The 14,183-nt window shown below is 47.3% G+C and overlaps 1 protein-coding gene across 5 annotated transcripts in view; it reads right to left on the bottom strand.

The window, feature by feature from the left end:
* Positions 1-14,183, bottom strand: part of LOC105894162 (cyclin-dependent kinase-like 5) — a 48,887-nt gene that overhangs the window by 11,510 nt on the left and 23,194 nt on the right. For all 5 annotated transcript variants that reach the window (XM_012820638.3, XM_031575205.2, XM_031575202.2 and 2 more), the window contains exons 4-10: positions 9,923-9,968; positions 8,646-8,782; positions 8,255-8,375; positions 6,803-6,862; positions 5,559-5,649; positions 4,214-4,403; positions 1,577-1,657 (exon numbers count right to left, since the gene is read on the bottom strand). In XM_012820638.3, coding sequence (XP_012676092.1) covers positions 1,577-1,657; positions 4,214-4,403; positions 5,559-5,649; positions 6,803-6,862; positions 8,255-8,375; positions 8,646-8,782; positions 9,923-9,968 — 726 coding nt within the window. The remainder of the gene's footprint in view (positions 1-1,576; positions 1,658-4,213; positions 4,404-5,558; positions 5,650-6,802; positions 6,863-8,254; positions 8,376-8,645; positions 8,783-9,922; positions 9,969-14,183) is intronic.

The raw sequence follows: 14,183 nt of genomic DNA, 5'->3' as shown, positions 1-14,183 counted from the left end.
TGATATTAAGCAGTAAATGTTCTGAGTGACATTTAGGCAGATTTATGAGAATGGCTTTTCCCAAATTGGCCTTGTATGTGTATGTGTGTATGTGTATGTGTATGTGTATGTGTATGTGTGTGTGTGTGTGTGTGTGTGTGTGTGTGTGTCTGACCATGCTAGAGGGGATGAAACTGGTTATGTGCTGGTTACAGAGAAAAAAAAGTGAGAAGGAGATTGAGAGCGAGAGCGAGAGCGAGAGAAAAACAGAGAAAATCCAAGTGAGCATGTGCGGCATTATAAGTGACCCTCGTCAGGAGTGGGAGAGATGAGAGCGATCGCTCCTTTCTGTCACCTTGAACACCATATCTCTCAAAAAAACAACATAAGGGGGAAAAGACCAGAATTAAAATGTCCGTCAGTAATGCACGACATTTGACTATAATATGAGGGTAGGAATGCAAAAAACGCCAGGAGAGAATCGGGAGTGTGAAATAGCTCGGGCTTGCTGTGGTGCTCTGGAGTGAGTTCTTGCCGAGCTGTATAGCAGGAAGGTGATTAGGCTTTTGTATAAGCTCTGAGTCATCAGCAGCAACAGGAGAAAGCACACTGCCCACTAGCCTGACACGAGCCTCCGCATCTGCACAACACAACAGCACAACCAGCGCACACAAGAAATACCCAACTCCTGCTGCACATGGGCTATAGATGCAGAAGATAAATTCAGACCAGCAGCACACACACACACACACACACACAAACACACACACACACATACACACACACACATGCACACAGACACACACACGCACACACACACGCATACACACACACATTTAGTCCATGCATACATACACCTGAATGCACAGCACGCACATGTGCATGTGTAAACATTTACTGCACTTTACTTGATTCCTCAACCATTAGACAAACTATATAGAAATAGTTAAACTTCTAGTTCAATCACGTGTAGTTCACTACTCCCCAACACAGTCGGTAAATGATGGTGTTTGCCATCTACCACGTCATGTTTATAATATAGTTACATTAGTAAGTGGATGGAGGGTTTCAGTAAAAGTGTTTTCCAGATATGATCATTTTTGTGTACAGCAACATCTCAAGAGTGTGTTCAGTGTGTCAGAGAATAGTTAGAGAATAATTACAGCATCTTTATAGCCTAACCCTAGATGAAAAAAAAACCCCTGCATAAAACTTCCTGTAATTCCTGTATAAATAGGTGCCTAGCGGTGGAGCAGAGCGTATCTATGCCTAAGGAACTGTGGGGAGCTTCTTCTCTCTTGGAGAGGCTTAGATTGGAGTCTGGAGTGTTTTCACTGGGACCAGCAGTGACGCCCGTGACCCATTTCCTCATCCAATGAGCGCTCCTCCTCTCCTCCCCCTGATCCCATCTCCCATGCACCCGGACTAGTCCTGGCAGGAGAAAACACAGCTCCATCTGCACAGCAGACACACTTACGCACGCATATACACGCGCGCGCGCACACACACACACACGCACGCACTAACACACATGCATGCACACCCACATATTAACACACACACATGAATTGTTGGCTGCGTCAGATGCCTTTCTCACCTTCATCAGGTCCTGCAAGACTGTATGGAGGATGCCCAGATATCTTCTTTCCAGGGTCTGGGGATGGTTTACTGTGGGGAACTGAGAGCACACACACACACACACACACACACACACACACACACACACACACACACATACATACACACACAAAATCACAAGAAGATGATCAAACATTTCGCAACCACAATCTCTTCACAACTGATCTTGAGCATTGATTACATTTGCATGTGGCTGTTGACAGGCACATTCCAGGCACCCTTTGAGCTCAACCCTGTCTGTCTGTGTGTGTGTGTGTGTGTGTGTGTGTGTGTGTGTGTGTGTGTGTGTGTGTGTGTGTTCGCACGTGTTTGTGAATCTGAGAACGTGGGTGCATGTGTGAGTGCGCACTCATGAGTGTGTTTCTCTGTGCGTGCACGTGTGCCTTTGACAGATCTACTGGTGTGTCGAGGTGGCGGCTCCTTGAGTGCCGAATCACCGTGAGTCTTGGCTGCCAGTTGGGCCTGCTAATCCCATCCGCTGGGCCTCTGTCAGTGGCTGCCCGTACTCACACTCTCTTCCCCTGCTGTCAACACTTGCATGCATCCATCCAGTCATCTGCCATTACGGCTCCCTTCCCACCGCCATTATGGTCCTCAACCCTCCAGCGTCCTCTTAGAGGCAATGCACTCCTAACTCAGACATGATTTTGTCCACATGGCGCGCATGGGCTCTCAATGAGGTCTGCAGAAGGTGAGGACACAGTCATGCACACATCATCACTTCGACTTCCTTGAATAGCTGGTATGTACATGTATTTGACCCGAGGCAAGTATTGCTTACGGACGCAGCTCCACCACGCTTGTTTGGGGGTTATTTGCTGATTAGCCAAGCTGTTTGTGTGGAGACCCAAAGCAAAACATGCACAAGCTGCCTTTCATGGATATTGTTCCTCCCTGCAGAGATGACTTCCAGCTCTATTACAAACACCCTGATTCAGCCAATCAAGTCCCTCAGGGGTGATTAAATGTTCCAGCCAGGTGTGTGCGATTAGAGCTGAAACGAAAACCTGTGGGAGGGTGGGTCTGCAGAGGGGGCTTCTGGTGCGCAAACATTTAGAGTCTCTCTTCCGTTTTTATATGTTGCACACTGTGTCAAACACTGCCAGGAAAGCCCTGCAGTAACCTCGTGACATCATGGGATGGCAGGCTTCCCTGATGGTTTCCTGTGTGTGTTAAACAGCGGAGGTGTTTGTGATGATGGAGGGGAGATGGTGAGATGGTGGAGAGGAACGAGGGGAGCTGAAGCTCAAATAATCTCTCCAGATATGAAACCATCCTCGTCTGATCTGCAGACTTATGGTACGTTCATAGCAACCCTTCGAGTGGGAGAATACATCTGAACACCTGTCAAACTCGTAAAACTAGGAAAGTGGGAGGTCTTTGAGAGCTCTGAGAAGTAGGTTTGACGTCATTCGATATGGCAACGTTTTGTGCTGAAAGATAGAAAATGTACCTGCTCTGCGCACAAACAAGTCACCTCACGGTTTATTTAGGTTGTACTCACTAGCGCAGGTTATTGTGATGTTAAACAACACTTTTGTGTAACTCACGTAATGTTAACCTTCTGGCTAGCTAGCCTACTGAATGTTACCTAACTGTCAAAAACGTAGCCTGTTTGTTGTCATTATGTGATCACTCTCAACTTGGAAATGGGACGTTCCGAAATGCCTGCTGCCTGAACGCATGATTATCTAAGGCTAACCTAGCCAGGGCCAACCAAGCAGAGCGACACTCACTAGAATCCACATTCAGAAGATAAAGTGCAGACTCCTTCGAAAGGTAAGAGTTCCATGTTCATAATCACAAGTCTCGTTAGCTAGCCATGGTTGATTCAGGTTCTCCTTCAGATTAGTAAAACAGCAGGATGCAGGTGAGGACGAGTGCTGTGACTAAAGATTTCAGATGCATCTCCTCTATTTGAGGAGTGGAGGGCAGGCAATGCATCTCTGGGTAGGGGTTCCAAGAGGGGGCCTGGAGCTGAAGGTGGGAGTTGGATGCCGGAAGCTGGTGGCTGGGGTATCAGCAGGTCCACCGCACTGCAGCCTCACCAGCCACAGCCTCTAAAGAACCTCTGCGCTTCAGCACCACAGCACAGGAAACACGCATGCCAAGATGAGTCACCACGATCCAATCAGTCACAGCGCCAGGCTCACAGCCAGGGAAGAGAGAGTAAGGCAGTGGGAGAGGAAGAGGGCGAGGGCGAGGGAGAGGGAGAGGAAGGCGCTAACACGGAGATGTGGATGGATGGGGACAACACTGACTGAGAGTAAGATAATAAAGGGGAAACGAGAACAACACATAGAGTGACAAAGAGAAGAAATAGATGTGTGACAACATGATGATAACAAATTTGACAGAAACTTAAAGACAGTGATACAGTCTCTGAGTGTGAAACGATAAAAATGACGAGAGATGACGAGAGAAGCTGAGAGTGAAAACTGGCAAAATGAAAAGAGGGAGACAAGACCATGGTGAGGACCAAAGGTGAGACCGAAGGGGAAAACATGAGCTAAGCTAACGAGAGTCAGTACTCTGAGCGTTGGTGAGGGAGACAGAGTTGTCGGGGTGGAGCATGGACGTAGCAGCGCAGGCTCACCCTCAGGCCATGGAAGCGAGGGTTGTTGTAGAAGAGCTTCATCTGCTCGGGGGGCAGCGGGCCTAGCACCTTCTGGATGGTGTAGAGCTGGTCGATCTCGCTCTCGCCCGGAAACAGAGGCTGCCCGTCGCTCAGTTCGCCCAGGATGCAGCCCACTGACCACATGTCCACTGCCTTCCCATAGGGAGCACTGAGAGAAAGGAGAGAAAGGAGAGGGAGAGAGAGGGAGGGGGGGAGAGAGAGGGAGGGAGAGAAAGGTAGAAAGAGAGAGAGAGAGTGAGGAGGGAGGGAAAGAGTGGGAGGAAGAAGGAGAGAGAGAAACAGAAGGAGGGGGAGAAAGACAAGAGCAATGGGGGGGGGGGGGTGAGAGAAAGAGAGCGAAGGAGAGAGGGAAAGGGCAAGAGCCAATGAGAGAGAAAGAGCAAGATCTTCTGTATTATTAATGTCTCTGTATACTTAAAATTCCTTTCAAATCGTCAGTATTTCCCCCCTCTGAGATAGAGGGGCCATGCAGCAGGAGTGACTTGGACTCTCGCTCAGCTGCACGGGCACGGTCACCGTACCATAGCTAATGCATTATCCAAGAACATTCTGATGTAAAACACGCCATGTTCAGATAAGAGGATGCTAAATAATGAAACTGTGAGCTTAAAAATAATCCCAACTCGTACCTTTACAGACAAAAAGCTCAATGAAACGTATCCCAATACATCTAGTTGAGAAAGGGGTTCAGGAGCAGACGTGTTTAAACCACCAAACTGAAGAATTAATGATGAGGCAAAGAGTGACGGATCGCGTATAACCACGAGAGGACAGAAGAGGCTCTATGGAGAGATGGCTAAAATATTGAAGCAGTGAGAGACAGACAGGGAAAAGGAGAAGGTGAGAGAAAGAGAGAATGAGGCCGAGAGAGAGAGAAAGAAAGACAGATAGAGATTAGACAAGGTGGAGGACCTGCAGTGGAGGGACTGCAATATGAAGAGAGATATTCAGCCAAATGTGTCCTTGCACATTTATCGTAAGAGAGATATTCAGGCAATGTTTCTCTTCCTCGCACATTTATCTTAAGCAGCAGGTGGAGAAAGAGAGAAGAGTGGGTTTGTTTTTTCCTGAATTCTCTCCCGCTGGGTGGTGGTAGGCTGACAGTGGAGCGAGGTGCTAGGGAAAGCCAGCCTTCTACCTGACATAACAAATTAGCAGCAACCTCTCTAAAGCGCTACCTCTCAGAAGTAGGGTAAGGTATACTCTATTCAGACATAGACAGACACACAAAACAGACACACACTCACACACACACACACACACACACACACACACACACATACACACAGGGTCAAACACTCACCCCAGAAGCAGCTCTGGAGAGCGGTACCACCTGGTGGCCACGTACTCTGTGTAGTTAGCGTCATTCCCCTCCGATAGGTTACGTGCAAACCCTGGCGAAGAGGAGAACATAGAAAGGGTGAGCATTTAGAACCCTGAGACCCAGAAACCTTCCAGATCAACAACTAGATTTGGAGTAATTAAGCTACAACTATTGATATGCATAGCTTTACAGTGATGACCAGAAATCTATATTTAAGTACTTAAAATCAATACCTAATAGTTAGTAACTCAATAAATAAATCGGACAGAACAGGCCTAGCGGCAAACTGTCCATGGCATCTCACTCTAGTAAACAGTGACATCCACATACTGTTAGTAGATGCCTGGCAGTGTGGACATGTAAGAGACAGAGATGACAATGACGCACATTCCCAGTGTTGGGGACTCTTAAAGCACCAAATGTTTCAGCGGTCTGTTCAGGCTTTCATGGCGTCCCAACAGGAGGGCCATGTGGCCAACATGATGTCGATGTCAATCTGGTGTATCAGACAGTGGACCTGTCGCAGCTCTCAGTGGCATGTGTGTGTGTGTGTGTGTGTGTGTGTGTATTTGTTTGCTTGTTTGTTTGTATGTATGTGTGTGTGTGTGTCGCATGAACCTCCGAGGCGAGAACACACCACGGCTGCCCGTGCTTGTAAAGAGAGAGGGATGCAGTGACTGAGAAGAAGATGATAAAGACAGGCGTAAAAATTAGCCCGGTGGCCGCTCTGTTCTTTTTCCCCCCTTCTCTCTTTCTTTTCATCAATTCTTTGAAAAACATGTCGAATGCACACAATGCACCTGTCACAAGTAATGAATATCATCGCCCTCCCAACACCAAATGTCACATGGTGTGTTTGATTGCAAACAGGTTGCCTAGAGTTGTCAGGGGGGGGGGGGGTGTGGAGGGGGAGAGGTGGCAGCATTAACCTGGCAACTGTCAGAGGAGAGTGAAGCGTGACGCATCAAGCGTGAAGCATGAAGTGTTTACCGAGGGGATGCGTTGTGTCTCTGTCACCTCCTGAGGCACCTACACTGGCCTACAGTACAGGAAGTGCTGGTGCCAAGCAGGAGGAGTCCTACAAAGGCAGGGGAAGGGGGCACTGACGCACAGGACTGGACTGGAGTGAGATGCGATGCGATGTGCACCATTGGACTACGGCATGAGTGAGTATGAGTGGCTCGTCAACTCACTGGGCAACCCCCTATATTAGTTTCACTCACCAAAGTCACACAGCTTTAGGACGTCGTCCGAGCTGATGAGAAGGTTCTCCGGCTTGATGTCTGAGGTGAGAGACAGAGAGACGAGGAAATAAAGAGAGACGGGTTTACCAACTGTCTTACTTTCTCACAGGGTTGCATTGAAATCCCCAAACACATGGCTAACATCCTCATATTGCAAAACAAACAACAGCAAGTGACCAAGCTCTTCCTCCTCACTTTAACTGAACCATCATGTGGACCATGGACACTTAAAAAGGATACTATGTGGCCATATACCAACTACCCCAGCTATGTGGAAACAGGGTAGTACCTCACCAAATAAATAAAAAGGTCGCAGACAAAGGTCTTCTTTCAATTGCTGATGAAGACCTTTGTCTAAAGACCTTTGTCTAAACAGCATTTGCACGAAAAAAAAAAAAAAAAACGACCTACGTTGTTAGTGACTTGAAAGAATACATATTTAACTGCCTCTGGAAAGGCCTCTATCCATCTCTAACTAAGGCCTTAAATAATGGATTCCCACTTTGCCCTTCCTTCTCCAACATATTGCTCTTTCAGACGCAGACAGAGAAAGAGATAAAGAAAGAAAGAGAGAGAGAGAAAGAGTGAGAAATAGAGACAAACAGAAGGACCTCCTAAGCCGCTCTGTCTTCCCATGGCTTCCCTACTGGTAGCAGTATCATAACCATCATTAAGGGCTACACTGCAGGTCCCTTTTGAAAAAATCAATGTGTAAAGATCTCTCAGTCCTACAGAGCTCTTCAGTCTGGTCTCAAGTCCTGATAGAGAAGCAAGAGCACACACCCCGGAGGATGGGACCTGAAAGCAGCACACTGACCTTTCATGGACTGAAAACAAAACAAAACAAAACAAAAAATCGAATTAACTGTGGAAGTCTGCTCAGGACCAACAGCGTCTGGCTCCTGGACGTCTGCATGACATAAAGGTCTGATTATGTGTTTGGACTCATAATATTGTCTCTGTGAGTATTAGGCCATCTGGACGCTCTTGCACCATTGCAGGATGCAGGCCAAAAACTCCTAGCATGCAAACTATTGAGCAGACTGGACTGCCACAGTAATCCCATTACTTAACTGGAAAGGAATGCTTTGAGACTGTCAAATAAACTGACACAGACACTCTGACTCTATGGTTGGGGGGAGAGAATGTCTGTTATAGTTTTTTGTGTCCATTTTGGTTGAAAGCTTTCTAGCTGACCTGACCTGACCTGACATTGATGATCTATGAGAGCTACTAGTTTAATTCTTACTTCACATTTCAGAAATGCACTTTTTTCCTGTTCCTTCATTGTGTCTATAAACAAACAGCAGCACCATCAAATATATTAAACTGACTGGGAGTCTGTGCAACAGTTTATGGGTGGGTGCGGGGGTTAATATGTGCAATTGTCCTTAACCTGAATCAGCTTGAATGCAGTGTGGTGCTGCTTACCTCTGTGCACAATGTCATTCTTATGGCACCAGTGGATTGCTTTGATTAACTGGAAGATGTAGTTCCGCACTTTTTCCGGGGGGGCGCCGTTCGGGAACTCCTCCAGTAACTCCAGCATGTTCTGTTGGGCACATGTTAAATCCTTTACGATATCATCGAGTTAAGACAACTACACCAATATCATCAAGCACATTGATTTCGGACAGATTCTACTGAACTGTGGATTTTATTCAAATCTAAATTACACTGCTGTTATTGTGTAGTGGATATTTGCCAGATACTTTTTGAATGAACTGTGTGGTGTGGTGTGTGGTGGAGCTGCTAAAATCTTGGCAGAACATCAGGTGCTTGTGGAGTACAGAGACAAGGAACAGTGGCTTTGGGTCTCTACCTTCTCCACATACTCAAAGACCAGGTAGAGTTTGCCACGTCGGCGGAAGGCCTCCTTTAGCTCCACAATGTTCTCCTGCTTCAGAGTGCGGAGCATCTTCAGCTCCCGAAGGGTCGTCTCCTTGACCTCTTCATTTTCTGTGGCAGACATGACAGTGGACATAGTGATTATGAGAGAATGAGAGTAAGGACAACACTCACAGAAGAAACAATGAATACATTGAGGGACAGTAAAAAACAAACAAACAAAAAAACAGGTAGAATAGAAAAGCCTTTATTGTCATTGTATTTGCATTCAACGAAATTTGATGAGGCTTAATATAGGGGACCATTTGAAATGTCAGACAATGACAGATAACTGAATATAGCAAGACAATATAACCAAGAGATATGGTCAGAGCAGAATCGACAAACACAGTGAAAACTGAAAAAAAAATATGAAAGTAGGATAGAGAGACATAGATAGGAAGAGAGAAAGTTGAGTATAAAAAGAGATGCAGTGAGAGGAGGAGGTACGTGAGGACAGAGGCCAGCGAGGACGTGAGAGAGAGAGAGAGAGAGAGGAGAGAGAGAGAGAGAGAGAGAGAGAGAGGGAATAATAAGGGAAGTGGTGTGAGGGAAGAGATGACGAGGGGCCGTGAAAGCAGTCAACCAAACAATGCAGTAAAGAACAGAGCCACTTAAAGTGACATTTCTGTGGCCTGCACACAAGTACAAGCTATGTATGAGCTGAGATGCAGCACTGAGAGACACAAACAGACAAGTGGATGGGAAAGTTTACATGTGAAGAGGGAAGAATCAATAAGAGCAAAAGGCTGGGGGAAGAACACCCCGCTGCATAGCAAGACAGCTTTTAATAGACCTAATTCAGCCCATCCAACCCTTTAGGGATATCTGAGTATCGCAGACAGGTGTCTTTGATTAGGTTTGCAGCTAAACCCCTCAGGAGAGCAGGTCTCGAGGGGAGAGGATCGTGCTTCGCTGGGATGGAGATTAAGTCATGCAAGGGAGAGATGGAGGAGGATGGGAAGCAAGGATAGAGGACACCCAGCATCACAAGGATGATCTCATTTTAGAGTGGAACCACACAAACATTACGGAAATGGGTAATCTCAGTGGAGCTTTTTTTTTCCCCAGACAGGATTGTTTTGGCCATATCAACAACCCCTTGGCACCGCTTGGCAGTTGAGTAACATCAGGGGCTGCGTGCTGTAAGTGTACCATCTTATTATACACAGGATTGCATCTAAGGATTCAAACGGCGGGTGATCTCCTTACCCTCACTGTCCTTGAACTTCTTAATGGCCACGATTTCATTTGTCTCCTGCAATAAAAAATGAGAGAGAGAACGAGAGAGAGGTAGAAAGAGAGAGCGAGAGAGAGACAGACAGAGAGAGAGAGAGAGAGAGAGAAAGCAACTAATTAGAAGCGCCGACCGCTGCTTGGGGGCCTTATCACCCGGCTCTCTGTGGGTGCTTGCAACAGAAGTGCTGTAATGAAAGAAACACCTCTGATTGCATCTGATTAGGAGGGCCTCTCTACTACACTATGCTACGCGCTTCTCAATGAACCATGACACTGGTGCATGTCCTCCCTTGCCAACACCGACTGCTACATGAGACACTACGATTCCACGTTGTTTGTTAAAAGCCGAGACAATAGAGTTTGGTGAGATGAAATATCTTCTAACGCCAGGCTGGAGAAGAGAACCCCTAGCCATGACATCCCCAGGGCTAATTACAAAACTAAAGAAACACATCAAAAACAACATGGTGTGTACTGAAGAGGTAACCATGAAACGGTGTGGTGTCAGTCCCGGGTCCAGCCTATGGTTAGTGCCATGGGAGAAGGTCTCTCTGATGCTCAGAGACGGCCCGGCCCTGTTCCCTGCTGCCAGAAAGGGGCCTGGATGAGAGCTACTCTCCTGTCCTCTGGTGTCTACTCCATGCCCTACTTCTGAGCCCAGCTCTCTCCAGCCTCCACTGTGCTGCTCCACTTTCATTCTCCATGAGAGAGAGCGAGAGAGAGCGAGAGAGAGAGAAAGAGAGAGAGAGAGAGAGAGATACAGGTGACAGGAGGAGAGAAAGGAAGAGAGACATGAGTATGAGAGTGAGACGGAGAGAGGGAGGGGATGAGAGAACAGGGAAATGAGAGAGGCACAGAGAGTGAAATAAATTCAGGTAGACAAAGACAGCAAATAAGTGGGGGGAAAAAGAAAGGGAGGTCGGAAAGAGAGGGAGTGTGAGAGACAGAGCGGTAGCAACAGGTTCCAACAGGACCAGTGCTGCTTGCGGATGCTGGAACTCCTCCTTCAGAAGGTCTTCACAAGCCTATCGCTCACTGTAATGTTAGTCACGAGCGCCCAGATCATGAGGTGCGGCGCACAGGCCATTGTTCAATCGAATTAACTGATGAAAAAAAATGCATCTCATAAGGCATGGTGCGCAGCGGTGAAGAGGTTACATCTTCCTGGCTAATCTAATTTTCCAGCTCGCCGTCAGACAGAGATTAAGAGAGGGAAGGGTCATCAGCGAGTGCCCGCATTCGGAATTGGAAATCTCGTGAGTAGTGAAGCATTTCGGGCGAAGCGAGCGAGCTGAATCTATTTCGACTGGGGTGCTGAGCAGCCCTGAAGCACTGCTCTAATTTGGGACCTGAAGACTTTGCAGTGTAAACAGGGGGCGCCTCTGTCGCAAACACAGAGCAGAATTAACAGGCACTGTTTGCTTATGCAACCGACCTGTTTGCGTATGAACTGCCAAAGCTACCGCGGCACCACTGCTGATGCGGTTGCCTGTGAAGCTCCGGCAACTTCTCTGATCCTGCCGTCAGAGGGAGCATGGGTGAGAAGAGCAGAAGGTGTAATTCTGGAGCCAGCCACCGGGTTGTGACCCAACAGGGGCCTGACCTTCGACCTCCACCCTCATTATGGAGTTCTATTTGCAGGAGAGGATGGAATCTGCACACCCAATCAAAGAGCACAGGGGAGGGGTGGAAAGGTGTGAGCGAGCGAGAAGGGGATGGGAGAAGATGGATGGAAGGGGTATATGAAGTCAACAGCCTTCCTGCCACGAGGGAGACCATCAGACTCCTCTGGTTGTTAAAATTGAGCCGTGTTTTTGGCTCAAGCCTTATTACCTGCCACGCCGGGCCCTGCACCGTTTCAAATACCTCTTGACAGGCTATTTATTTGAGGCAATAATGAGCCCAGCACTGTCCAGCATTTATTTTACTTCTCCCCATATCTCCCTTGCCCTTTCACACGAGACCTCCGAAACCCCGCGGCACCCCCTCGAGTGCTCAACCGTCAGGGGAGGGAGCCTCATTGATTGGCCCTTGATTGATTAGCCCATCATGTCCTCCATCAGGACTAGCCTCTCTGCAGCTGTGGGGCTCCAAAGCTGCCTCAGTGGCTGCCTGTTACGCAACATTTTTTATTTTAAACCCTTCCTCCAAAGCAGAATTCTCGTGTGTGAGAGTCGGAAGGGGCTCATTCATCTCATTCTGGCTACGTTGTGGTGCTGTCCTGCTCCCCCCCTGTGAGACATCCATCATGCCCGGGTCTCTCCCTACCTGGGATGTCAGGCAGGAGTACGGGGGGGTTTCTGTTTTTTGGGATCAGTGATGTTAGTCTATGTGGTCATGCAGAAGCCCATGCTTTCAGCAATGTGACTGAGAGGGGTTGGGGTTCCCATGCACCTGTGTCCAGAGCAGAGCCACGGCTAATCCATCAGCTCCGTGAAGGTCCGGGGGGGGGGAACACCGGGGACAGCGGCGCTGGCTGGCGCCAACAGAACAGGGCCGGTGCTGCTCTGAGCCTGAGAACAGGAGGGGTTTATGTTTTGTATGGTGGGGAAGATGATAAAGGCTGAGCCGGGGGGCGATCACTCTGCTTCAGAAGCCACTTCAAAAAGGTGTGGCACTATGCCTGGAATGCTGGCAGAACCCACGGAGATGCTATTTTTTCTTCCTCATACGTTTTTTGTTTGTTTTTGTAGAGTAATCTTCACGCTGTAATCAAGACCTGAAACACTGGGAGACTTTGTTATGTGTGAGGAGGGTGGGTGAGGAGGCACGAGGCTTTGATTTCAAGTCCCATTACGCCAAAATTGGTATTTTTTGCTTCTGTGCTCCCCCTAAAGTTGAGGAGTGTAGCTCACTTTTACACCACTGTTGTAAATACAAATCACGCTTCGAGAGCCCCTAATGGACAAGGTACACGTGTATTTGTTGACAAGCTGAAGGATATGGAACCGGCAAAGACAACAGCAGAAGCCAAACAAGCATGTAGACTAACAAGGTAGAGTAATATCACAAGCTGCTATGACTGCATAGTTTTATTTATTGTGACTTTGGAGATGAACGCTTACGTAACCAAAGAATAACAAAAATAAACAATGACAAATTTGACTTTTGCTGAAATACTGGTGGCGCTTTCAGCCCATATACATTGTTTTCTAAGCCTTTCAATGTGGATTATGTGTAATCTAATATATATTGTTTTTGGCGACATGCTTAATATACATTGGACAGTGTATTGTATTACAAGCTAGCTGAGTTAGGTTTTCAAGGTTGCAACCTTCAAAGGCTTATTGGCATGAGATTGATGAAAACCTAACGAGTAAAAGCCAGTCCGAGACTCTTTTTCAGTCTCTTCCTTGCTTCCTCCGACAACGTCTTCCTCAGTTTCTTTGTCGCCTCTGCCATGATGTCCATACAGAGAATACTGCGCTAGCGTCCTCTTATAGCTAGCGCATGGGTCTAGTTGCTGTTGCATGAGGTGGTGCCACCAAGCATTATGTAGTTCTGTAGCGAGAGGTCTTGCGCTCTGTACCCCAAAGTTACATAGTCCAATACCAGGCGCACCGGGTGTGCTGTGGCAGTGGCACAGGCGCCATTCTCCGTATAGTAAGTCAGTGTACCACCAAAATGATTTTGAAGTTGTGATTTACTTTAAGGGAAAGATGATCCATCCAAGGAGACACGGAAAAACGCTCTCCTGCTCCCCACTTAATTGCAGGATGACAAGGTGCAAATGAGTCTTGATATAAAGACTTAATACCAAAAGGCGCCTCAAATATGTATCTTATTCCTGTAAGCATTGGAGGCAAGAGCTGCACTGATCCCGATTAACCGCATTATATGAGGACGTGGAAGCCGATTATCTGGGGTAAACAAGCACGCTTATCTCACACTAAGCACTAAGGTCCTTGTGACATTGCTAAGGGTGTTTTTATGCGAGCCACTACAGATGCTGGGTTGAGTACATTTATGGAACTGCAATCCCACTGCTCCTCAGGAAAGTCATACTAGGCGTACCATAAGCTACAAATGAATTGTGTTCATCTAACACACAACGGATATCATAGCTGTGGGTCTGCCAAATAAACAGACACGTTACCAAAGGCTACAATGAATTTTGAATGGCCACCATGAGAGCACCCCAGTGAGAATGTCTAGTCCTGAAAGATTCATTTGCTGGCCCATTTGAATAGAAATTCAACCGGGACAAATATAGGTTAGGCACCACAGGGGTTAA

This window comes from Clupea harengus, chromosome 10, assembly GCF_900700415.2.
Source record: "Clupea harengus chromosome 10, Ch_v2.0.2, whole genome shotgun sequence".
NCBI classification, from domain to species: domain Eukaryota; kingdom Metazoa; phylum Chordata; class Actinopteri; order Clupeiformes; family Clupeidae; genus Clupea; species Clupea harengus.
Note: the sequence above shows the minus strand (reverse complement) of the source record. Positions and strands in the feature narration are given on the sequence as shown.